The following is a 23121-nucleotide window of genomic DNA, read 5'->3' on the forward strand; positions in this document are numbered from 1 at the left end:
CCATAACCCTTCCAATAGGATTAAGGCTCTTGAAGCTGCATTTTGTCCTTTAAGAGTCAAGGCCTGGAGTCTGACAAGCAAGGTCCAATAAAGGTATCTATGTGATAGAGCTCTCAGGAGCTGAAGAAAGAGAAGCTTCCGCCCAACAGCTGTTATCATACCCAATCTCTCTCATTGACAGGAGCCCACCAAGCATGCGCACTGAGGGCTCGGAGAGCCCAGACGGTCTCACTCACCCCAGTGGCTTCCAGCCGCTTCTCCAGCTCTCGGCACCAGCTTCGGTACTGCAGCACCTGGACCGAACAAAGCAGGACCTGAGCAAGAGCACAGCTGGTACAAACTGCCCAAACCAAAGGCCCCGCGGATTCTGGGCAAACCTGCTGTGACCAGGGGACTGGGTGGTGATTAGGAGGTAAGGCCACAACATTTCGGTGTCTCTGTGGGCATCTAAATAATACTTTCTCTACATCTCTTGTATTAGAGGCAAGATCCTGGGCTTTGGAGCCAGAAAACCTACAGTAGGTCCTAGCTCTAGACTAGCGGAGTAAACTTGGCCAGCTGATTTGACCCATGTGACACCTTCTTTTTTTTTTTTTTTTTTTGTATTTTTCTGAAGCTGGAAACGGGGAGAGACAGTCAGACAGACTCCCGCATGATGCGCCCGACCGGGATCCACCCGGCACGCCCACCAGGGGCGACGCTCTGCCCACCAGGGGGCGATGCTCTGCCCCTCCAGGGCGTCGCTCTGCCGCGACCAGAGCCACTCTAGCGCCTGAGGCAGTGGCCAAGGAGCCATCCCCAGCGCCTGGGCCATCTTGGCTCCAATGGAGCCTCAGCTGCGGGAGGAGAAGAGAGAGACAGAGAGGAAGAAGAGGGGGAGGGGTGGAGAAGCAGATGGGTGCTTCTCCTGTGTGCCCTGGCCGGGAATCGAACCTGGGACCTCTGCACGCCAGGCCGACGCTCTACCACTGAGCCAACCGGCCAGGGCCCCATGTGACACCTTCTTTAAAAGAGAGATAATAGGTATCTCACGGAGTTATCGGGAGCACCAAAGGGAGGCCGTTTGGGACGTTCCCAGCACACGGTCTGCATCCTGCAGCCCATCCCACCCCAGCACCCCACTCTAGGCGGGGTGCCCCCCTTCTCCCGCCCCTGGAAGGGCAGCCTCACCTTGGCCTGCAGCTTCCTCACAAGGACTGCCTGCCTCTGCTGGGCCTCCTGGGAGTTCTGCAGCTTCCTCCAGGAAGCTGCCCGGCTCTCTGCCATCTGCTGCTGCAGCGCCAGCACCTGCTCCTCTAGCACCAGTTGCAGGGACTGGGGCTCCATACTGGTCGGTCCAGGGCCGCCCGTCTCCATGGAGGCACCAGACAGGAAGCCACAGGCCCCTAGGCAGCCGGAGGCTGTCCACTCCCAGCAGGGTCTTGAATCATTGCCGTCCCTCTTGGACCTCCTCTTGATCTGGGGACCGAAGCACACAGTGGAGTTGAAAGGACTGTCTGCAAGACTCAAATTTATTCCGCCAATACTCATTAAGTCTGACAAAGTAATAGGTTCCCTTACTGCAGGACCCCTCCGAGCCTTTAAAATACTAAGATAGACCCCGATCTCTAAGGGGGCTCTGATGGGCTCCACAGGCTCCCTTAACTCTCCTTTGAATCCCCACCCCCCAGATACTAGGTTGAGGCTAATGAAATAGCCAATATTTGCCTGTTTTTAAAAACCTGTAAGAATGATAATTTCATGTAGTTCAACCTCATAGCTGTATAGGCAGCCCTGCCAGTTTCCAGAATTCTCACATTCAACGCTTTTAGGATAAGGCTGCCATTAACATGCAAACATTATTTGAGAAGGTGACAGTACTACTTCAGTAAAGAAATGGAATTATATGACTATTTTACCTTAGCAGATAATTAAATATTTTTAAGCTATTTAAGAAGTCAGTCAAAATCTCTAACTTTACAATAAGGAACCTGACCCCTACAGAAATGAAGTAACTTTATTTACACGCCCCATTTTATGTATATGCCTCATTTTCCTCAAAAATTATTTGAAATCGCATCAAATGTACCATATTAATGCAAGGTGCTACTAATAAGGAAAACGGGGCATAGGGTATATGGGGAGTCTCTGAACTATAAAGGTTTTCTGTAAATCTAAAATTGTTTTAAAAGAGAAAGTTTATTTTTAAATGATTTGAGGTGTTTTATGATTAAAACAAACAAAAAAATCACCATAAAACAAGAATAAAAACAGGGAGGGAGCAGAGAAAGTTACATCAGCTCTGGCCAGGCAGCTCGGTTGGTTAGAGCATCGTCCCGATGAGTCAAGGTTGTAGGTTCAATCCCCAGTCAGGGCACATGCAGGAGTCAACCAGTGAATGTGTAACTAAGCGGAACAACAAATTGATGTTTCTCTCACTCTCTCTCCCTTCCTCTCTCTCTAAAATCAATTTTAAAATGTTTTTAAATTACATCAGGAATCTTTCTGAAGTTGAGGTTTAGTTCTGAGCTTCCCCAAGCCATAGCTCAGCACCCTTTTATTAACCCGCTGTCAGAGCAGCCTGAAAACAGACTGGCACAGCTCCGAAAGGAGGTAGGCTTCAAGGTCCTACAGAAAAGGAAGAGGTCAGTAGTTGGCAAAGGGTAACAGACTGCTCACATTCAAATGGGATAATGGATGTCACTGTGCTTTGTAAACTGTAAACCACTGAAGAGATATTATCATTACTGTAGGAAAAGGGTAAAGAATCACTTCTTTTATATGTTAATTTATCCCATAAACACTTGTGAATTCCAGCTCAGTATCAGGCAGTCTGTCCACCAGTGATATGAACAAGACCAACTTCCTACTTTTGCTATGAACCAGCCTGGGAAGGGCAGTAACCTCTGAACCTAGGGTGGGTAGGGACAGAAGACTGACCTGAATTATGTATTTAGTCTCCCCTCATTCGAAATACTCCAAAGGGAGCATTTAAATAAAGTTTAAAGTAGAGGCAACACCACCTAAACTTAGAGTAGGGGTGTAAATGCTGCAAGAACTAAGAGGTAGGCTGCTGTTATTAAACAGAACCTGCCACTTAAGGCAAAAAAGGAAAAACATTTGAGGGCATAAATGTTTTATTTCTCGAGCGTATATATTTGTGTATATATACACACAAAGTATATATATTTGTCTGCAGAGACAATTTTTTTCTCATTTCAGAAAAAAAATTAGCATTCAGCTCCTTATATAAATCCCGCACATGGGGCCTCTCGCTATCTGGTCCCTCCTACCTCTCTGGCCTGTCCCTTCAGTCTCTGCTGGCTCTCATCTCATTTCTAGCATCTACAACTTGGAGGCCCGAAAGCTCAGGCTTCAGAGCTCCTCTCCCTCTACCTCCTTTTCCTAGGTCATCTCATCCAGCTTAGGGCTTAAAATAGACCTTCAGGCCCTGCCGGTTGGCTCAGTGGTAGAGCATCAGCCTGTGTGCAGGAGTCCCGGGTTCGATTCCCGGCCAGGGCACACAGGAGAGGCGCCCATCTGCTTCTCCACCCCTCCCCCTCTCCTCCTCTCTGTCTCTCTCTTCCCCTTCCGCAGCCAAGGCTCCATTGGAGCAAAGTTTGCCCTGGTGCTGGGGATGGCTCCATGGCCTCTGCCTCAGGTGCTAGAATGGCCCTGGTTGCAACTTCAGAAAAATACAAAAAAAAAAAAAAGAAAAAAAAAAGACCTTCACACCCATGACTCCCAGGTTCCGTCTCCAGCCCGCACTTCCTTCTGGAATGTCACACTCCATATCCTAAACTCAAACATCTATTTAACATCTCTGAAAGATGTAGAAACGGTATCAAAAGTGAATTGCTCCTCCAATCTGCCTCATGTCAATAAATCGCAGTTCCATCTTTCTGGCTGCTCAAACCAAAAGCTTTACGGTCATTCTTCCTCCATTTTCCCACACCCTATAGCCAGTCCATCAGCAAATCCGGTTGGCTTTACCAGATCCTGTCACTTTTTGACCCTTACCACCACCATCCTGAGCCAAGCCACTCTATTGCCCACTGCGGTGGCTTTAAGGTATGCCCATAAATTCTTTGCTACTCTTCTCTTCAAGAGGTGGAGCTTAGCCTGACCAGGCGGTGGCACAGTGGATATAGAACGTCAGACTGGGATGCAGAAGACCTAGGTTCAAGACCCTGAGGTCGCCAGCTTGAGGGTGGGCTCATCTAGTTTGATCAAAAATTCACCAGCTTAGACCCAAGGTCGCTGGCTCAAGCAAGAGGTTACTCGGACTGCTGAAGGCCTATGGTCAAGGCACATATGAGAAAGCAATCAATGAACAACTAAGGTGTTGCAATGCGCAACAAAAAACTAATGATTGATGCTTCTCATCTCTCCGTTCCTGTCTGTCTGTCCCTGTCTATCCCTCACTCTGACTTTCTCTCTGTCTCTGTAAAAAAAAAAAAAAAAAGAAAAAAAAAGCCCACCAGCTTGGACCCAAGGTCACTGGCTCAAGCAAGGGGTTAAAGGGGTTACTCAGTCTGCTGAAGGCCCGCGGTCAAGGCACGTATGAGAAAGCAATCAATGAACAACTAAGGTGTCACAATGCGCAATGAAAAACTGAAGACTGATGCTTCTCATCTCTCTCCGTTCCTGTCTGTCTGTCCCTATTAGTCACTCTCTCTGACTCTCTCTGTTCCTGTAAAAAAAAAAAAAAAAAGAGGTGGAGCTTAATTTTCTCCCCTTAAGAGTGAACTGGAATAAAGCTAAAGAAGCTGAATAAGGTAGAAATGACTTCCAGGATAAGGTCATAAAAGGCACTACCCCCCCCACACACATACACACACACACACACACACACACTCTGCTGTGCCCCAACACACTCAGGCAGCCATGTGAAAGAGGCTCAGGGTAAGGAACCATCTTGGGAGCAGATCAGCCACCAGCTTGACTGCCATCCCTTGACAGATCCTAAGCCAGAAACATTCAGCTAAGCTGCTCTGGGATTTCCAACCCAGATTTATACAAGATAATAAATGATTGTTGTTTCAGGCTACTAAATTTTGGGGTCATTTCTTGTACAAATAAAATAGATCACTAATACATCTGGATTGCTGCAAAAGCTACCTAGGTGGTAGCAATGCTTCCAACCTTGCTTCTCAACAGTCTTCAAAGTGATCCTTTTAAAACAGTGACGGAGCCTGACCTGTGGTGGCGCAGTGGATAAAGTGTCGACCTGGAAATGCTGAGGTCGCCAATTCGAAACCCTGGGCTTGCCTGATCAAGGCACATATGGGAGTTGATGCTTCCAGCTCCTCTCCAGTTCTCTGTCTCTCTCTCCTCTTCTCTCCTCTCTAAAAAATTAATAAATAAAATTTAAAATTCTTATAAAAAAACAACAACAAAAAACAGTGACGGATTATGCCACGCAGAACCCCCCAATGCTACTGAGTAAAAACCATGATCATTTAATGGCCAACAGCATCCTATTTGATCCCAGCCTCCAACTGTTTTACCTCCCAGTCTTACTCCTCCCACTTTGCTCACCACCCTACAGCCGTGCAGCCCTCCTCGCTGTAATGCTGGGAACACACCAAGCCCCACCCTCTCAGGACCTCCTCCTCCAGTTATCTTCAGGATCCCCTCCCTTTCTGCCTCCTCAGTAAGTTGTTCCCTAACCACCCCTCAAGAAACACCACCAATCTTTACACACCCTTTGCACAAATTTCTGTTTACTTTACCATACCTTGGCTGTCCCAGCCTGATTATTATATGTAATGCACCTATCAGAATATAAACTTCCCAAGTGCAAGAACACTGTTGTATTCACTGCTGTATTCCCAGCTCCTAAAACAGCGCCTGAATGAATTTAGGATGTTAGGTAACCGCCAATGGTCTTGCAAAATGCTGACAGTACTAAAACCTCCAAAAAGGTAAAAAATAAACAAACCCCCAATCATGTAGTTTGTATAGCACTTTACTGTCTCACAACAATTATTTGCAAACTTCATTAAAAAAAAATACCCCTTTGAGATGAGATTATTGTCCTTACTTTACAGACAAGAAAATTGCAGTTCAAAAAAATGGAAGGGGTCCTGGCCGGGTAGCTCAGTTGGTTCCAGTGTCGTCCAGTCTGGGTACACCAAGGCTGTGGGTTCCATACAAGGAACATACAAGAATCAGTGGTAAGGAACCATTATTATGAATACACAATAAGTGGAACAACATATCAGTGTTTCTCTCTCTCTCTCCCTTCCTTTCTATAAAATCAAGTAAATCTTAAGAATGGAAGGGATATAACTGGTCTAACGTCAAAGATTAAACCTCAATCTACTTCCAAACTCTATGCCCTCTCCATTACTTAAGTTGCCTCCTAAATCATGAAATATGAAATCACAGATCTGCGGGGGACACTTCCTACAGGGTGTGAAATGAGGAGGTCTGCAGAGCTCTGATGGAAAAGGAGCAAAGAAAGGTAGAGTGGCTGAAGAAAGAACAGCAAGTTCTAGCCTTGGTTTTGTCACGAACTCTCTCCATATATATTTAGGAACATCACTTCTGCTTTCTAAGCCTTCTCAATAAAATGTGCGTGGTAGTCCTGACCTCCATAATTCCGGGGCTAATGACCAATTCTACAGAAATTGACCAAACCGAAAGGCACTCTATGAAATTATCACATGCTCCTGGGACAGACAACCTAGACACGGTTTCCCAGCTCCGCTCACTTATTAGCTGTAGGCAAATTGACCTATAAGTACCTCAACTTCTTGCATAAAATGTGAAGCTATAGAATCCACCTTATGGAATTGCTAAGATGAAACGGACCTTTCCAGGTCATGCATCAAGTGACTATTCAGTAAATACTGGTCATTATTATCATCAACATGTGCTAGCCCCTGGGATATAGAGATGAAAACGGCAAAGCATAAAGCCCCAACAAGCGCACGGGTGCAAAAGAGGGCAGGAAAGGTAATTCCCGTGCAGGGCGTGCAAACACCGAGCAGCGAGGCCAGCTGCGCCCGCTGAAAGCCTGGGAAAGGTGTCCGAGGAAGTGCTATTTGAGTCGGGTCGCGAAGAGTGAGAGTTCCAGAGTGGGGCGGCGGGTGGGCTGGCGCTCCCGGATAAATCACGTGCAAAGCGCCAAGCGCAGAGGGAGCCACAAAATTCTGGGAGCCGGGAGCGAGACGGGCTGGAGAGCGCAGCGCCTTGGGTCGACAACCCGGGGCTCACCCGCTGCTGGACGGCGGATCAGGAAGATCCCTTCCTGCGCGGCCGGGAGCCCAGCATGGTGGCAGCAGCAGGACGCGGGGGCAAGGGGCCGGGAGCCCTAGGACAGGTCTCAAACTCTCTGTGGGCCCCGGGGTCCTCCCGGGGAACCGGAGGCCGCCGCCCCGCCGTGACTCCCGAAGACACCTTAACCCGGCCGGTTTCGGAGCCTCAGACCGTTAATCGGGGCGCCTCCCACCTGCCCTTGAGGCCCATCCTCACCACGCTCGGCACCCACGGATCCCCAGCCTGTTTCTCCGCGCGGGAGCGGCCGAAGCCGCGGCTCAGGCCTGACCGGGGGCGGAGACCCACCCGGCTGGGCCCCAGGCCCGCCCCCCCAAACTCCCGCCCTTTCGGAGGGTCCCGCCCCTCCGACTAGTGCGCCTATAGGCAGACGGCGCCGGGTCTCTCGCCATGTTGAGTACTGGCAGTCGATTTACTGGAATGGCCCAGAAGGAAGAGGGCTATATTAAGAAAAATAAGATTTCTTGGCCAGAGTCAGGACATCTAGGTTTGCTAGATTCAAGCAAGGGGGGTTTTGATGACAGAAAAAAACTTGCCCTCAATCGTCCCACTTTTGGCTTCGGAATTACACACTGCGCATGTGAGTGGTCACCTGGTCCCAGGTGCGCCTGCGCACTGCCCCGCCCACAAATTCAAGTACTACAGGGAACTGCGTGAAGAGCAGATCGTGCTCCCGGGTCGCCCAGGTTTAGGGTTTTCTCACCCTCAGACGCGCAGCTCCAAGCAGCTTCAGGTAACACAACAGCCACAGCTAGTTAGTGTCGTCTGAACACACAGCACTGTTTTCGTCTACATGTCTTCGCAATGGTCTTCTCTTTGCCTGAATGTCTTACATCCGGCCGGAGAACTGCATGCAGTTTGTCTAATTTTCTAGGCAAACCTGACTTCCTGGAGGATTCTTTCTTCCCTTTGTGACCCTGGCGTTATTCCCGTTTTGTGCATAAAATATCAATGCACTGTCTTAAGAGTTGTAAATTCCATTTACCTTCTACTCGGATGTTCTAAGTGTTTAGTTGGAATTAAAAAAAAAAAGCCCCCCCCTCCGCAAACTGCGGAACTTCTGAAAATGCAGACGCTCAGTTTCTACCCCTAGAGTCAGGGGTGGAACCCAGGAATCTGTGTTTCAGCAAATACTCTAGTGCGCTGCAGGAACACATTTTTTGAGACCCCCTCCTCACCCCACCCCACCCCCCCACCCCCCCGCATAAAAGCACATTTTTAGCACCCAGCATAAGGTTTGGTACAAAACATGTTTTCAGTAAGTGCTAAGGGAGGAAATAGATAGATGACTGGATACTGGAGAAAAACAGGCAATTCATAGCGGAAGACTACTCTTTCATAAGAATTATAGTGGATCTTTTCTCCTGTAACAACAAAAAAAGTTCCTCATAGTTACTTAGAAAAAAAGATAAAATAAATGGGGAGTAAAGGGAGGAAGAGCCTGACCAGGCGGTAGCACAACGGATAGAGCGTCGGACTGGGATGCAGAGGACCCAGGTTCCGGCTTATGCACGGGCTCATCTGCTTTAAGCAAGGCTCACCATTTTGAGTGGGGGCTCATCTGGTTTGAGCAAGGCTTGCTAGCTTGAGCCCAAGGTCGCTGGCTTGAGCAAGGGGTCACTCGGTTGACTGTAGCCGCCCCTCCCTCCCTGGTCAAGGCACATATGAGAAAGCAATCAATGGACAACTAAGGTTCTCTCTCCCTTCCTGTCTGTCCCTCTCTCTGTGTCACTCTGTCTCTGTCACAAAAAAAGGGGAGGGGGAGGAAGAGAGGACACTGATTTTGAAAGGCAAACACTGATTCTGAAAGGCAAACAATTTAGAAAGGGAAGAAGAAACATCCCAGATCTGGACAGGTAAAAAGATGCCAAGAATCCATCCCAGGGAAATACTCATGCAACAGATACTGTGTAACATTCCCTACAACAATATATGGGATGGAGAGAAATGAGAACCTGAAGTTACACACACCCACCTCTTTTCTGTCTCAGGGCCTTTGCACATACTTTGCCCTCTACCTAGACCACTTTTCCCCCCCAGCTCTTGGCTTAGCTAGTGTCTTCCCCAACCCTCAACCCCCTTTTCAGTCTCATCTTAAATGATACTTCCTCAGCTAGGTCTTCCCTGATTTGCTATCTAAAGTAATATCCTATCACTTTTTATCATGGTACTAGGTTTCTTTCACAGTACTTTATACTTTTTGTTTGTTTACCTTTTATTTTTCTCCCCATTAATTTTTTTTTTTTTAATTTTTCTGAAGTTGGAAACGGGGAGGCAGTCAGACAGACTCCCGCATGTGCCGGACCGGGATCCACCCGGCACGCCCACCAGGGGGCAATGCTCTGCCCATCTGGGGCCTAGCTCTGTTGCAACCAGAGGCACTCTAGCGCCTGAGGCAGAGGCCATGGAGCCATCCTCAGCGCCCGGGCCAACTTTGCTCCAATGGAGCCTTGGCTGCAGGAGGGGAAGAGAGAGACAGAGAGGAAGGAGAGGGGCAAGGGTAGAGAAGCAGATGGGCGCTTCTCCTGTATGCCCTGGCCGGGAATTGAACCCAGGGCTCCTGCACGCCAGGCCGATGCTCTACCACTGAGCCAACCGGCCAGGGCTGTTTTGTTTTTTTGAGAGAGAGAGACAGAGAAAAACATCAACTCATTGTTCCACTTAGTTGTGTCATTGACTGCTTCTCATATATGTCCTGACCGGGTCTCAAGCCAGCGCCCTCAGGATTGAGCTGGTGACCTTGGCACTTTGGGACTACACGCTATACAGTGCGCCACTGGCCAGGGCCTCTCCCCTCTAAAATTTAAGCTTCATGAGGCTAGGAGCTGATGTCTGACTTATTCCTAGTGTTTAGCACAGAGCCTGACACATGGTGTTAATAAATAAACATCCAGGGAATGAATGAATCAAGTCAGCATCAGTGTTACAAACGTTATTGACATAAAACCCATCAGCAAACTACACAATACGTTTTAAGACCCCGAGGAGTAAAAAGAGGTTTGAGACTACTAAGACACACCAATGAAGGTTAAAACTAAAGAGTAATCTTTGATCTTTGTAAACAGGGATTCGTTCATTCGTTCTCTATTCATTTATTCATTCACCCATCAAACATTTATTTTATTTTTTTTTCATTTTTTTTTTCATCAAACACTTATTGAACATCTGTTGTATACTAGTATTGGATTATAATAAAACATTTTTTTTTAATTTTTAAATTTTTTTTATTTATTCATTTTAGAGAGGAAAGGGAGAGACAGAGAGAGAGAGAGAGAGAGAAGGGGGGAGGAGCTGGAAGCATCAATTCCTATATGTGCCTTGACCAAGCAAGCCCAGGGTTTTGAACCGGCGACCTCAGCATTTCCAGGTCGACGCTTTATCCACTGCGCCACCACAGGTCAGGCAACACAACATATTTACAGCAACTTAGAAATTGAATTAAAACATAATGAAGTGGCACAATGGGGTATTTTGTCTGGGCCAGAGCAGAAAGTGGAGTGAGTTAGTTGATGTTTGAAAGTGGGTAAAGTTCCCCTCAAAGTTTCTCTAGGCTCTGAGAATACATCAGCCTTTAAATGTCCTACAAAGTCCCAGAAACATTTGGGACAAACAGGTGTTCATACACGTCACTTGAATTGCTTGGGGCCCAAGAGTCCTATGGGAAAAGACTTACTCCAGACACAATTAGAGCCTGGCCGTGTTCAAACCTGTCTGATGAACCAGAGTGAGGAGAAGGCCTCACAGGATTTCGGGTTGAGCCTGACCTGTGGTGGCGCAGTGGTTCAAAACCCTGGGCTTGCCTAGGTACATAACGAGAAGCAACTACTATGAACTGGTGCTTCCTGCTCTCCCCCACCCTTTCTCTCTCTATCTAAAATCAATAAATAAAATATTTAAAAGAAAAAGATTTTGGATTGAAATGAGGGATAACAGATTGGTTGAAAGAAAGCCAACCCTGGTTCCCTCGGGGTGGAGTGGGCTTCTTCCTTTCTGTGCTAAGTTCCGTCTCTGGGCACATGCTTTATATCTCCACCAGGGCTGTAGTATGGATCCTGTACCCCAGCCTGGGTCATTGTTTATAGATATTTCCTCTGCCCCATGTCAAGAAGCTGCCTGAACTGACTGATTTTCTTCTTAAAATTATACGTGTGGAATTTCAAGGTGAGGTGCTAAAATATCACACACATATATTTTCTGATAGCTTAAAATCTGTTTTAAAGTCGAGAGAAAAGAATAGAGAATTTATGTGGAGATATTTTTGGCTGCAAGTGCCCATGCTTTTTTGGGAAGATTGAGTGATTACGGGGAGAGACTTCCACAAGAGGTTTAAGGTGCCAAGTTGGTCCCCACTGCAGTTGGAGAGCACTGTGACGGGATCTACCTCCTGTCTGGGAAATCTAGCCACGAGAGACAAGCATGCCAACAGCTTTGATGGCAAACCCGGGGGATTGCTGCTATGTTGAGGTTGGCCCGCTCTCCCAGAATTTGTCAGGGAATGTTTTCTGTAGGCCAGATGTGGACTAAGTGAGAGAAATGGAGCCTGCATTGGCCTACCCTGGGTCCTGTTGAGTAGGGCCTCCTAGTGGGGTAAAAGGACCCCAGAAGTAAGAAGCAGAGTGACCATTCGTAATAGAGATGTCTTCACTAAGGGAAAACAGCCCCGCACAGCCTCTCAGAGCACCCCATGATGCTTTGATGGTGCACAGGAACAGTTACAAACATCTTCCAGACCCAGAACGCACAAAGCCAGCTACAAGACTAGTTCAAAGAGGACTTTTCCCACTCCTTTCCCCACATTCCTCTCCATGTCAACACCCTGAGTGACGGAAGTGAGCTGAGGATGACAGAGGGGAAAAATTAAGGGGAAAACCCCCAGCGATTCCCCTCTTTCTTACTGCAAGCTGACCATCTGAAGCAGAGCCAGGGCCACCAAAAAGATACAGGCTCTTGTAGTAGATGGTGACCAGCTTGCTGCTGTCCATCTGAGTCCATTCATTTATCATTAAACAGATACTGATTGAACACCTACTGCGTGCCAAATCCTGAATTAGACACCGGGAGAGATTCAAAGAACATGTGGACCCTGCCTAGAGCCTCAGTTCACATGGGAGGCCAGTAAGTAAACAAGTATTTCACACACACACACAGTGTGGTAAATTCTATAAAGAGGGAATGGCTGGCTAGAGGTTGATGGTAAAGGATAAATCTGCCGAACAGACAAAGGCAGGAAGGGCATGCCAAGAGTGTGCTAGAGCATGGGATGTTTGGGGAATGCCAGGAATTTCCTCTGGGTACTCTCTCTCTCTCTCTCTCTTTTAAAGATTTTATTTATTCATTCATTTTAGAGAGAGAGAGAGAGAAGGGGGGAGGAGCAGGAAGCATCAACTCCCATATGTGCCTTGACCAGGCAGGCCCAGGGTTTCAAACTAGCAACCTCAGCATTCCAGGTTGATGCTTGATCCACTGCGCCACCGCAGGTCAGGCCTCTTTCTCTCTCTATCTCTCTCTCTTTTTTTTTTTTAGCTTTTTTATTTATTTTTCTTTTTTAAAAAATTATTTTTATTTATTATCCATTTCAGAGGAGAGAGAGAAAGAGAGAGAGAGAAAGAGAGAAAGGGGGGAGGAGCAGGAAGCATCAACTCCCATATGTGCCTTGACCGGGCAAGCCCAGGGTTTTGAACCAGCAACCTCAGTGTTCCAGGTCGACGCTTGATCCACTGTGCCACCACAGGTCAGACTATTTTTTTATTTTTCAATTACAGTTGACATATAATAGTATATTAGTTTCAGGTGTACAACCCAGTGATTAGACATTTATATAACTTACTAAGTGATCACCCCGATAAAACTAGTACTCATCTGACAACATACATAGTTATTACAATATTATTGGCTATAGTCCCTAGGCTGTACTTTACATCCCCATGACTATTCTGTAACCACCAATTTGTACTTCTTAACCCCTTCACCTTTTTCACCCGTCCCCCAACTCTTCTCTCATCTGGCAACTGTCAAAATATTCTCTGTATTTGTGAGACTGTTTCTATTCTGCTTGTTCATTTATTTGTTTTTTAGATTCCACATATAAGTGAAATCATATGGCGTTTGTCTTGCCCTGTCTCTAGGTTCATCTGTGTTGTTGCAGATTGCAAGATTTCATTCCTTTTTTTTTTTTATGGCTGTGACATACTCTGTTGTATAAATGTACCACTTCTTCTTTATAGATGGTCGCTCAGGTTGCTGCCATATCTTGGCTACTGTAAATAATACTACAATGAACATATGGATGCATATATCTTTTTAATTTAGTGTTTTGAGTTTCTTCAGATAAATATCCAGAAATGGAATTTCTGGGTCCTTCTTTGTCTCTTGTTATAACCTTTGTTTAAAGTCTATTTTGTTTGGGCTAAGTATTGCTAACCCAGATTTTTTGTTTGTTTCTATTTTTAGGAAATATCTTTTTCCATCCCTTTACTCTCAGTCTGTGTGTGTCTTTCAATCTGAAGTGAGACTCTTGTAAACAACATGCAACATATGTAAGGGTCTTTTTTTTATACATTCAGCCACCCTGTGTCTTTTTTTTTTTTAAGATTATTTATTAATGTTTACCTAATTAGATTTTTCTTTCTTTTTTTTTTTTTAACAGAGACAGAGACAGAGTCAGAGAGAGGGATAGATAGAGATAAATGGAGAAAGATGAGAAGCATCAATCATCAGTTTTTCGTTGCGACACTTTAGTTGCTCAGTGATTGCTTTCTCATATGTGCCTTGACCGTGGGCCTTCAGCAGACCGAGTAACCCCTTGCTCGAGCCAGCGACCTTGGGTCCAAGCTGGTGAGCTTTGCTCAAGCCAGATGAGCCCGCGCTCTATCCACTGCGCCACCTGGGTTCTCCGCATCCCAGTCCGACGCTCTATCCACTGCGCCACCGCCTGGTCAGGCCACCCTGTGTCTTTTGATTGGAGTATTTAATCCACTTGTATTTAAAGTAATTGTTGATAGATATATATTTATTATTTTATTCATATTTCTTCTTCTAATTCTTCTTCTTCTTTCTTCTTCTTCTTCTTCTTCTTCTTCTTCTTCTTCTTCTTCTTCTTCTTCTTCTTCTTCTTCTTCTTCAAAACCCTTTAACATTTCTTGTAGGACTGGTTTGGTGGTGATGAACTCCTTTAGCTTTTTATTGTCTGGGAAGCTCTTTATCTGTCCTTAGCTTTTACATGACAGCTTTGCTGGTTAGAGTAATCTTGGTTGTAGGTTCTTGCTTTTCATCACTTTGAATATTTTGTGCCAATCTCTTCTGGCTTGAAAAGTTTTTGTTGAGAAATCAGCTGAGAGTTTTATTGGGAGCTCCCTTGTGGGTAACTGTCTTTCCCTTGGTGCTCTTAAGACTCTCTCTGACCTGACCTGTGGTGGCGCAGTGGATAAAGCCTCGACCTGGAAATGCTGAGGTCGCCGGTTCGAAACCCTGGGCTTGCCTGGTCAAGGCACATATGGGAGTTGATGCTTCCAGCTCCTCCCCCCTTCTCTCTCTCTCTCTCTCCTTTCTAAAATGAATAAAAAATTAAAAAAAAAAAAATGCTTAAAAAAAAAAAAAAAGACTCTCTCTGTCTTTAACCTTTGCAATTTTAATTATGATGCGTCTTGGTGTGGGCCTCTTTGGGTTGGTATTGTTTGGGACTTTGTGCTCCTGGACTTGTGTGTTTATTTCTTTCTACAGGTTAGGAAAGTTTTCTGTCAATATTTCTTCAAATAGAATCTCAATCTCTTGTGCTCTCTCTTCTCCTTCTGGTATCCCTATGATGTAGATGTTGTTATGCCTGATGTCGTCCCAGAAGTCCCTTCAACTGTTCTCATTTTTTGAAATTATTTTTTCTTTTCTGATTGGACGTCTCCTGCTACCTTGTCTTCCAAATCACAGATTTGATCCTCTGCTTCATCAAATCAGCTATCAATTCCTTCTAGTGTATTCTTTGTTTAGTTACTGTATTCTGCATTTCTGACTGGTTCTTTTTATGGTTTTTATGTTTTTTTTTTATGCTGTTGAAATTCTCACTAAATTTCTTGGGCATTCTTATAAGCTTTGTTTTGAACTTGGCATCTCATAGTTTGCTTGCCTTAATTTCATTTAGTTACTTTTCTGGAGATTTCTCCTGTTCTTTTATTTGGGACATTTTTTTTTTGTTTCTTTCTCCATTTTCCGTGCTTCTCTGTGTTTGTTTCTATGTATTAGATAGAGTTGCTATGTCTCCCAGGCTTGGTAGAGTGGTCTTATGTAGTAAGTGTTCTGTAGGGCACAGCCTCCCTGATCACTGAAGCTGGGTGCTCCAGGTGTGCCCCCCATGTGGGCTGTGTGCACCCTCCTGTTGCAGTTGAGCTTTGACTGCTGTTGGCACATTAATGAGAGAGATTGACACACAGGCCAGCAGGCTCTGAGGACTGGCATGACTGCAGAGGAGGAGCTGCTGTGCAGGGGCTGACTCCCCGGAGCAGGACTCGCTTTAGCAGGGCTCTGATGCCCACCAAGTTGGCCCCTTGAGGGTGTCACTCGTGGAGATAGTTGAAAGGTGCTCGGTATGATCTGCAGCTGGCCACTGGGTGTGTGGGCTCTGGGGCCTCCTAGGCAATGCAGGCCAAAGTCAGTTGCCCTGCCCTGCCCTGGGGCCACCCAGCCTGAGCTACAAAGCAATCTGCAGGTGGCTGCTACTTGTGCTGGCCTTGGGAGAGGCCAAGCTGCAAATCGAGTTCAGCTGCCATTGTGCCAGGCGTGGGGACACTTCACAAGAGGCAGGTGGTACACCACGGCCAGATGCTGCTTGTTTGCGGTTTGTGAACCTTTGAGAGAATTTAGGAAAGTCTGCAGCATGAGTCGAGACAGGCTGTTTGTATGGAAAAGCCACTGGAAGCAGCTTGGGAGGCTCTGGGCACTGTCTTTTTTTTTTTTTGTATTTTTCTGAAGTTGGAAACGGGGAGGCAGTCAGACAGATTCCTGCATGCACCCGACCGGGATCCACCTGGCACGCCCACCAGGGGACGATGCTCTGCCCATCCAGGGTGTCGCTCTGTCGCGACCAGAGCTACTCTAGCTAGCGCCTGGGGCAGAGGCCAAGGAGCCATCCCCAGCGCCCGGGCCATCTTTTGCTCCAATGGTGCCTCGGCTGCGGGAGGGGAAGAGAGAGAGAGGAAGGAGAGGGGCAGGGGTGGAGAAGCAGATGGGCGCCTCTCCTGTGTACCCTGGCCGGGAATCAAACCCGGGACTTCTGCACGCCAGGCCGATGCTCTACCACTGAGCCTACCGGCCAGGGCCTGGGCACTGTCTTTGATGGTTCTACTCCTTGGTTGGATAGTTGATTCTCCTTGGGTGGACAGTTTTTTTTTATTTGTTTATTTTTTTACAGAGACGGAAAGTGAGTCAGAGAGAGGGATAGACAGGGACAGACAGACAGGAATGGAGAGAGATGAGAAGCATTAATCATTAGTTTTTCATTGTGCGTTGTGACACCTTAGTTGTTCATTGACTGCTTTCTCATATGTGCCTTGACCGCGGACCTTCAGCAGACCGAGTAACCCCTTGCTGGAGCCAGCGACCTTGGGTTCAAGCTGGTGGGCTTTTCGCGCTCAAGCTGGCGACCTCGGGGTATCGAACTTGGGTCCTCGGCATCCCAGTCCGATGCTCTATCCATTGCGCCACCACCTGGTCAGGCTCCTTGGGTGGACAATTAGGTAATAATACCATTCCCTCCAGTCGCTAGACATCCCCCCCTTCTGACCCTGCTTCAGTGGGCGGTACTCGTTCTAGCCCCACCTCCTTCCCACTGACCAGTTCAAGCTCGAGGTAACCAGCTACCCAGGCTTGACATTTTTTGAAGTAGATGGCATCTATTCACCTCCATTCTGTGCTTGATCAGTAAAGGATGTTTGGTGACAGCTTCCACAAGTTCAGGTCCTTCCCTTCCTCAAAAGTTATATTCTAACCTGAGATTCTGCTGCCTCATGCGACACAACAAGTCAACTCCAAGATTCCGGGCAGGAACCAGGTAGAAGAACGTGATAGAAAGAGCATGGGGCTTGAAAGCAGACACACTCACCCGGGGTTTAACAGCTGGCTCTACCTGCGTCCATAAAGAACCACCTTCCCTCTCTGAGCCTCAAATTTCTCAGCTATAATATGGAAATTATAGTACTTACCTACTAGGGTTCTTATGTGCAAAATGGGGGATAGAATTAGATGCAGGGAGGGAGGAGTGGAAGGAGTCCGGCAGGAATCTGAAGTTTCTGAGCTCAAGAACGACAACAGGTTTTCCTGGTTCCCAACTATCAACAGTAGTTCTCTCTAGGCAGAGAGATTGAGGAGCAGTGAGGAGGGAACTTTTTCTTATAATTTAATAAACTTTAGTATTGTTTGAATTTTTTACAATAAGAATGATTTAATTTTGGAATTATAATAGATTTAGTACACATACTTAAATTGAAAGCTTTTTTTATTTTTATTTTAGATTTTATTTATTCATTTTTTTTTATTAGAGAGAGAGAGAGAGAGAGAACGGGGGGGGAGGAGCTGGAAGTTTCAACTCCCATATGTGCCTTGACTGGGCAAGCTCAGGGTTTTGAACCGGCGACCTCAGTATTCCAGGTCAATGCTTTATCCACTGCGCCACCACAGGTCAGGCGAAAGCTTTTTTTATTTTATTTTATTTTATTTTATTTTATTTTTTCATTTTTCTGAAGCTGGAAACAGGGAGAGACAGTCAGACAGACTCCCGCATGCGCCCGACCGGGATCCACCCGGCACGCCCACCAGGGGGCGATGCTCTGCCCACCAGGGGGCGATGCTCTGCCCATCCTGGGCGTCGCCATGTTGCGACCAGAGCCACTCTAGCGCCTGAGGCAGAGGCCACAGAGCCATCCCCAGCGCCCGGGCCATCTTTGCTCCAATGGAGCCTTGGCTGCGGGAGGGGAAGAGAGAGACAGAGAGGAAAGCGCGGCGGAGGGGTGGAGAAGCAGATGGGCGCTTCTCCTGTGTGCCCTGGCCGGGAATCGAACCCGGGTCCTCCGCACGCTAGGCCGACGCTCTACCGCTGAGCCAACTGGCCAGGGCGAAAGCTTTTTTTAAAAGCTTATATTGGCCCTGGCCAGTAGGCTCAGCAGTAGAGCATCGGCGTGGCGTGCAGGAGTCCCGGGTTCAATTCCCGGCCAGGGCACACAGGAGAAGCGCCCATCTGCTTCTCCACCCTTCCCCCTCTCCTTCCTCTCTGTCTCTCTCTTCCCCTCCCGCAGCCGAGGCTCCATTGGAGCAAAGATGGCCCGGGCGCTGGGGATGGCTCTGTGGCCTCTGCCCCAGGCGCTAGAATGGCTCTGGATGTAACAGAGCGATGCCCCAGAGGGGCAGAGCATCGCCCCCTGGTGGGCATGCCGGGTGGATCCCGGTCGGGCGCATGCGGGAGTCTGTGTGACTGCTTCCCCATTTCCAGCTTCGGAAAAATGAAAAAAAAATAAATAAAAGCTTATATTGCAGCCCTGGTCACATAGCTCAGTTGGAGAGCATTGTCCTGATACGCAAAGGTTGCCGGTTTCACCCTTCTTTCCTTTCCTTTCCTTTCCCTCTCCTTCCTTTCTTTCTTTCTTTCTTTCTTTCTTTCTTTCTTTCTTTCTTTCTTTCTTTCTTTCTTTCTTTTGTGACAGAGACAGAGAGAGGGACAGATAGGGACAGAGAGACAGGAAGAGAGAGAGATGAGAAGCATCAGTTCTTTGTTGTTGCACCTTAGTTGTTCATTGATTGCTTTCTCATATGTGCCTTGACAGGGGGCTCCAGCAGAGCGAGTGACCCCTGCTCAAGCCAGCGACCTTGGGCTCAAGCCAGCGACCTCAGGGTTTCGAAGCTTGATCCTCCGCATCCCAGTCTGACGCTCTATCTACTGCGCCATCACCTGGTCAGGCTATCTCTCTCTTTCTCTCCCTTGCTCTCTCTCTAAAATCAATAAATTAAAAAATAAAATAAAATAAAATTTTCTATTGCACAGAAAGTTATTTAGGAGGCTGATGAGAGTGATTGCTTCTGGGAAGGACTCAAAGACCTGAGGTCTGGGGTGGGAGAGAGACTTCCTGTGTATTCTTTTATACTGTGTGAAACGTTCTCATCATGCATTTGCATTACTTTTCTATCGAATAAGTATTACTTTTTGTTTTTGTTTTTGGGTTTTTTTTGTATTTTTCTGAAGTTGGAAACGGTGAGGCAGTCAGACAGACTCCCGCATGCGCCCGACCGGGATCCACCCGGCATGCCCACCAGGGGACGATGCTCTGCCCATCTGGGGCGTTGCTCTGTTGCAACCAGAGCCATTCTAGTGCCTGAGGCAGAGGCCACAGAGCCATCCTCAGCGCCCAGGCCATCTTTGCTCCAGTGGAGCCTCAGCTACAGGAGGGGAAGAGAGACACAGAGAGGAAGGAGAGGGGGAGGAGTGGAGAAACAGATGGGCGCTTCTCCTGTGTGCCCTGGCCGGGAATCGAACCCAGGACTCCTGCATGCCAGGCCGACGCTCCACCACCGAGCCAACCAGCCAGGGCCGAATAAGTATTACTTTTTAAAAGTTTAAAAATCAAAGGAAAAATATTTAAAATGAAGACTAAAAGTGAAAAATGTGTGGTTACTTTGTTCATACCCTATAACCTCAACAGACAGAAACACACATAACACCTATACACAGTTTCCAGATTGGTTTTCTGTAGCAAGTGGTATGTGTTGACCTAGGACAGAAGCCCCACGCTTGATCAAGGTGCAGTTCCCAAGGACCTCAGCTGGGGGAGCCATTGAGCGCTCACTGGAGGAGGGCCGTGGCAACTCCCGGGTAATTTAAACACCACAAACCAGAAGAATGACTGGGGGCAGGAGTGGGCTCCCTGGATCAGGACAGCCCCCGCCCTCAGATGAAAAGAAACACAGACAGAAGGTCAGGGATTCCGGGCCTTCCCTTAGCGGATCTCTTCCATGTAGGGTGGTAGCAAGAAAGAAGGTCCGTTTTTCCTTGCTGTGGGAAGAGCATCAATATCCGAGTCAGGTGCCTGAGTTGAGTCCTACCTCTGTTGTTTCTAGCTTAAAAAAAAAATTCAAACTTGTGCCAGTCACTTAACTTCTCTGAGACTCAATTCCCTCATTTGTGAAACAGGGACAATATTAACAACTGAATCTTTTTTTTTCTAACTATAATTTATGGAGCACCTACTATAAGCTGAAAGAAAAAGAAAGAAAGAAAGAAAGAAAGAAAGAAAGAAAGAAAGAAAGAAAGAAAGAAAGAAATGCTTTACATATGTAAATACATTAGCTCTTATAACTAGTCTGTGAAACAGATATTGTTGTCCTCATTTTAGAGATAAAGAAGTTCAGAAAAGTGTGTATTTTTGTTTTTGTTCCTTCTCAGTGAGAGGAGGAGAGGCAGAGACCGACTCTCGCATGCACCCCAACCAGGATCTACCCGGCATGCCCACCAGGGGCGATGCTCTGCCCATCTGGGGCCATGCCCGCAACTGAGATCTTAGCGCCTGAGGGAGAGGCCATGAAGCCATCCTCAGCACCTGGGGTTAACTTGCTCAATCAAGCTATGGCTGCATGGAAGAGAGAGAGAGAGAGAGAGAGAAAGAGAGAGAGAGAAGCGAGAGGAGGAGGGGTGGAGAAGTAGATGGGTGCTTCTCTTGTGTGCCCTGACCTGGAATTGAACCTGAGACATCCACATGCTAGACCAACGCTCTACAACTGAGCCAGCTGGTCAGACCTAAACAGTGGTCTTTTTTTAAAAGGTAAATAATAGCCAACATTTATGTAGTGTTTCCTATGCGTGTAGTCACTCTTCTAAGAACTTGACTCATACCTGACCTGTGGTGGTACTGCTGACCTGGAACATTGAGGTCACCAGCTCAAAACCCTGGGCTTGCCTGGTCAAGACACCTACGAGAAGCAATCAATGAACAACTAAAGTGAAGCAACTACGATCTTGCTCCTTCTCTGTCTCTCCCTCTCCTTCTCTCTAAAATCAATAATAAAATCTTAAAAAAAAAAAGAACTTGACTCAACAACTTAACTCATAACAACTCTATGAAGTAGCTATAGTATTGTTATTCTTATTTTATGCATGAGGAATCTGAGGCAGGGAGAGGTGAAACGATTAGCCTGAAATTCTATGGCTGGTGAATGGAGGGGCCAGAGTTTGAAGTCAGGTAGACTAGCTCTTAATCATTGTGTTAGAACTCAGACAACTCTCCTATTTAAAACCCTCCACTGTGTTTCCCCCTGCACTAAAAATAAACCCAACTTCCTTTCTCCGGCGTGCAAGGCCTCACTCGACTTGGTTCTGGCATGATCTGACCTCATCTGTCACTGTCCCCCTCGCTCAGTCTGCTTCAGATGCACCCGCTTCTCCTGGTTCTTCAGCTGTGCCAAGCACATTGCTGCCTCAGGGCCTTTGCATTCGTTGTTTCCTCCACCTGAAATGGTTATCCCCCAGACTCTTGTATGACTCATTCCCTCACTACACCCACATCTCCGCTCAAAAGGCATCCCCTCAAAGAGGCATTCCTAGCTAAGATAGACACCCTTTTGATGCTGCTTAATTTTTTTCGCAGCACTTAGAATTCTCTGAAATTACGCGTTTGGTTGCTTGTCTCTTTCAGCAGAACGTGAGCCCAGACTCGGGTGTCTTGTCCACTGCTAGGTATCCAGTGCTCAGGCCCGGGACCTACCACATGTTAGACCCCTACTATATATTGAATAGTTGCTGGATGAATAAACGAACGCAGGGGCAAGGTCACGCAATGGGTTAGTGGCACGGTGAGGACACGAACTGAGTTGTCTGGTCCTGCAGCCTGTGCTCTTAGTCACTGTGCTGGGCTGGGCTGACCCTGAGAGATCAGGAGGTTCTGACAGCACAATGAATGTAAAGCACTTTGAAGATTGCCAAGTGCTGGAAAACAAAGGATTATTATTATTACCCTTCAGTTCACTGTGTGCTCATCTGTGAAATGGGGATAATGAAACCCTGCGCTGCCGACTTGAAGAGAAGGTTTTGCGGCGGGCCAGTGAGACAGTGGATGGAAGGGCAGACGTACACGAGTCAGGCCCGGTGCGGTCGAAGGGACTGCAAAGGTGATTTCCACGCCAGTGGCTTCCCAAGGCTCCCATCCTCTACCTCGAGTTTGACATTAATATTGCTGACAGGAGAGGGGGAGGTAAGGGGACATGAGGGACTGAGGGACTCTGCGTCCCAGTAATTAAACATGTTGGGACTGAAGCGCTGCCAGCGGCAGCATCTGGTTGCAATTACCAGAGGGGACCGAAGTGATTAGTCACCTTTATAGTGAGAGCCAGGCTGGTCTCCTGGGCTCCTCCCTGGAGAGGGCCTTCTAAGCAAGCTCCGAGTCCCCTTTCCCTGCTCCCACCCCACTCTGGGGTCCCCGGGTCCTCCAGCGATAGCCCCTGATCTGAGTCCTCCGCTTCCCAAGGTCCCAGCCCATGGGATGAGACTTGACTGAAAGCCAAGAATACCATAACGCCCCCACCGCCCTTTTTCTTCTTGTGTTTCTAGAGGCCAAGTCGGGAATCTTTGGTAAAAAAAAGAAAAAAAAAAGTGTCAAAGCAGGAATTAGGCTCCAAAAGTAATTTAACCTTTCTGAACTTCAGTTTCTTTATCTGCAACCTGTGGGACTAACAACGCCTTCATCATTGCTTTGCTGCGAAGATAAACGAGATAAAAAGGCGGAGGCATACCGGGGCGCACGTCTAGTTTACGGGAGTACGTGCTCGGTAAATAGTAGCTGTTATTAATGTTTTCCAGGTGCTAGGCTAATCACTTTTTATGATTCATTTCATTGA

The 23121-nt window shown here is 47.2% G+C and overlaps 1 protein-coding gene and 1 long non-coding RNA gene across 3 annotated transcripts in view; one reads left to right on the forward strand and one right to left on the reverse strand.

Moving 5' to 3' along the window:
• CEP250 (centrosomal protein 250) overlaps positions 1-7554 on the reverse strand; it is a 50750-nt gene extending 43196 nt beyond the window's left edge. For both annotated transcript variants that reach the window (XM_066238088.1, XM_066238087.1), the window contains exons 1-5: positions 7462-7554; positions 6026-6121; positions 5180-5327; positions 1171-1458; positions 237-293 (exon numbers count right to left, since the gene is read on the reverse strand). In XM_066238088.1, the coding sequence (XP_066094185.1) occupies positions 237-293; positions 1171-1356 (243 nt within the window). In that variant the 5' untranslated portion in view covers positions 1357-1458; positions 5180-5327; positions 6026-6121; positions 7462-7554. The remainder of the gene's footprint in view (positions 1-236; positions 294-1170; positions 1459-5179; positions 5328-6025; positions 6122-7461) is intronic.
• A 347-nt stretch (positions 7555-7901) lies between these two features.
• On the forward strand, positions 7902-12933 carry LOC136307737 (uncharacterized). Its single transcript, XR_010725998.1, has 3 exons — positions 7902-7996; positions 12274-12378; positions 12843-12933. It is a non-coding gene; the product is annotated as an uncharacterized lncRNA (long non-coding RNA).
• The last annotated feature ends 10188 nt before the right edge of the window (positions 12934-23121 follow it).

Source organism: Saccopteryx bilineata, chromosome 6, assembly GCF_036850765.1.
Source record: "Saccopteryx bilineata isolate mSacBil1 chromosome 6, mSacBil1_pri_phased_curated, whole genome shotgun sequence".
NCBI lineage: Eukaryota > Metazoa > Chordata > Mammalia > Chiroptera > Emballonuridae > Saccopteryx > Saccopteryx bilineata.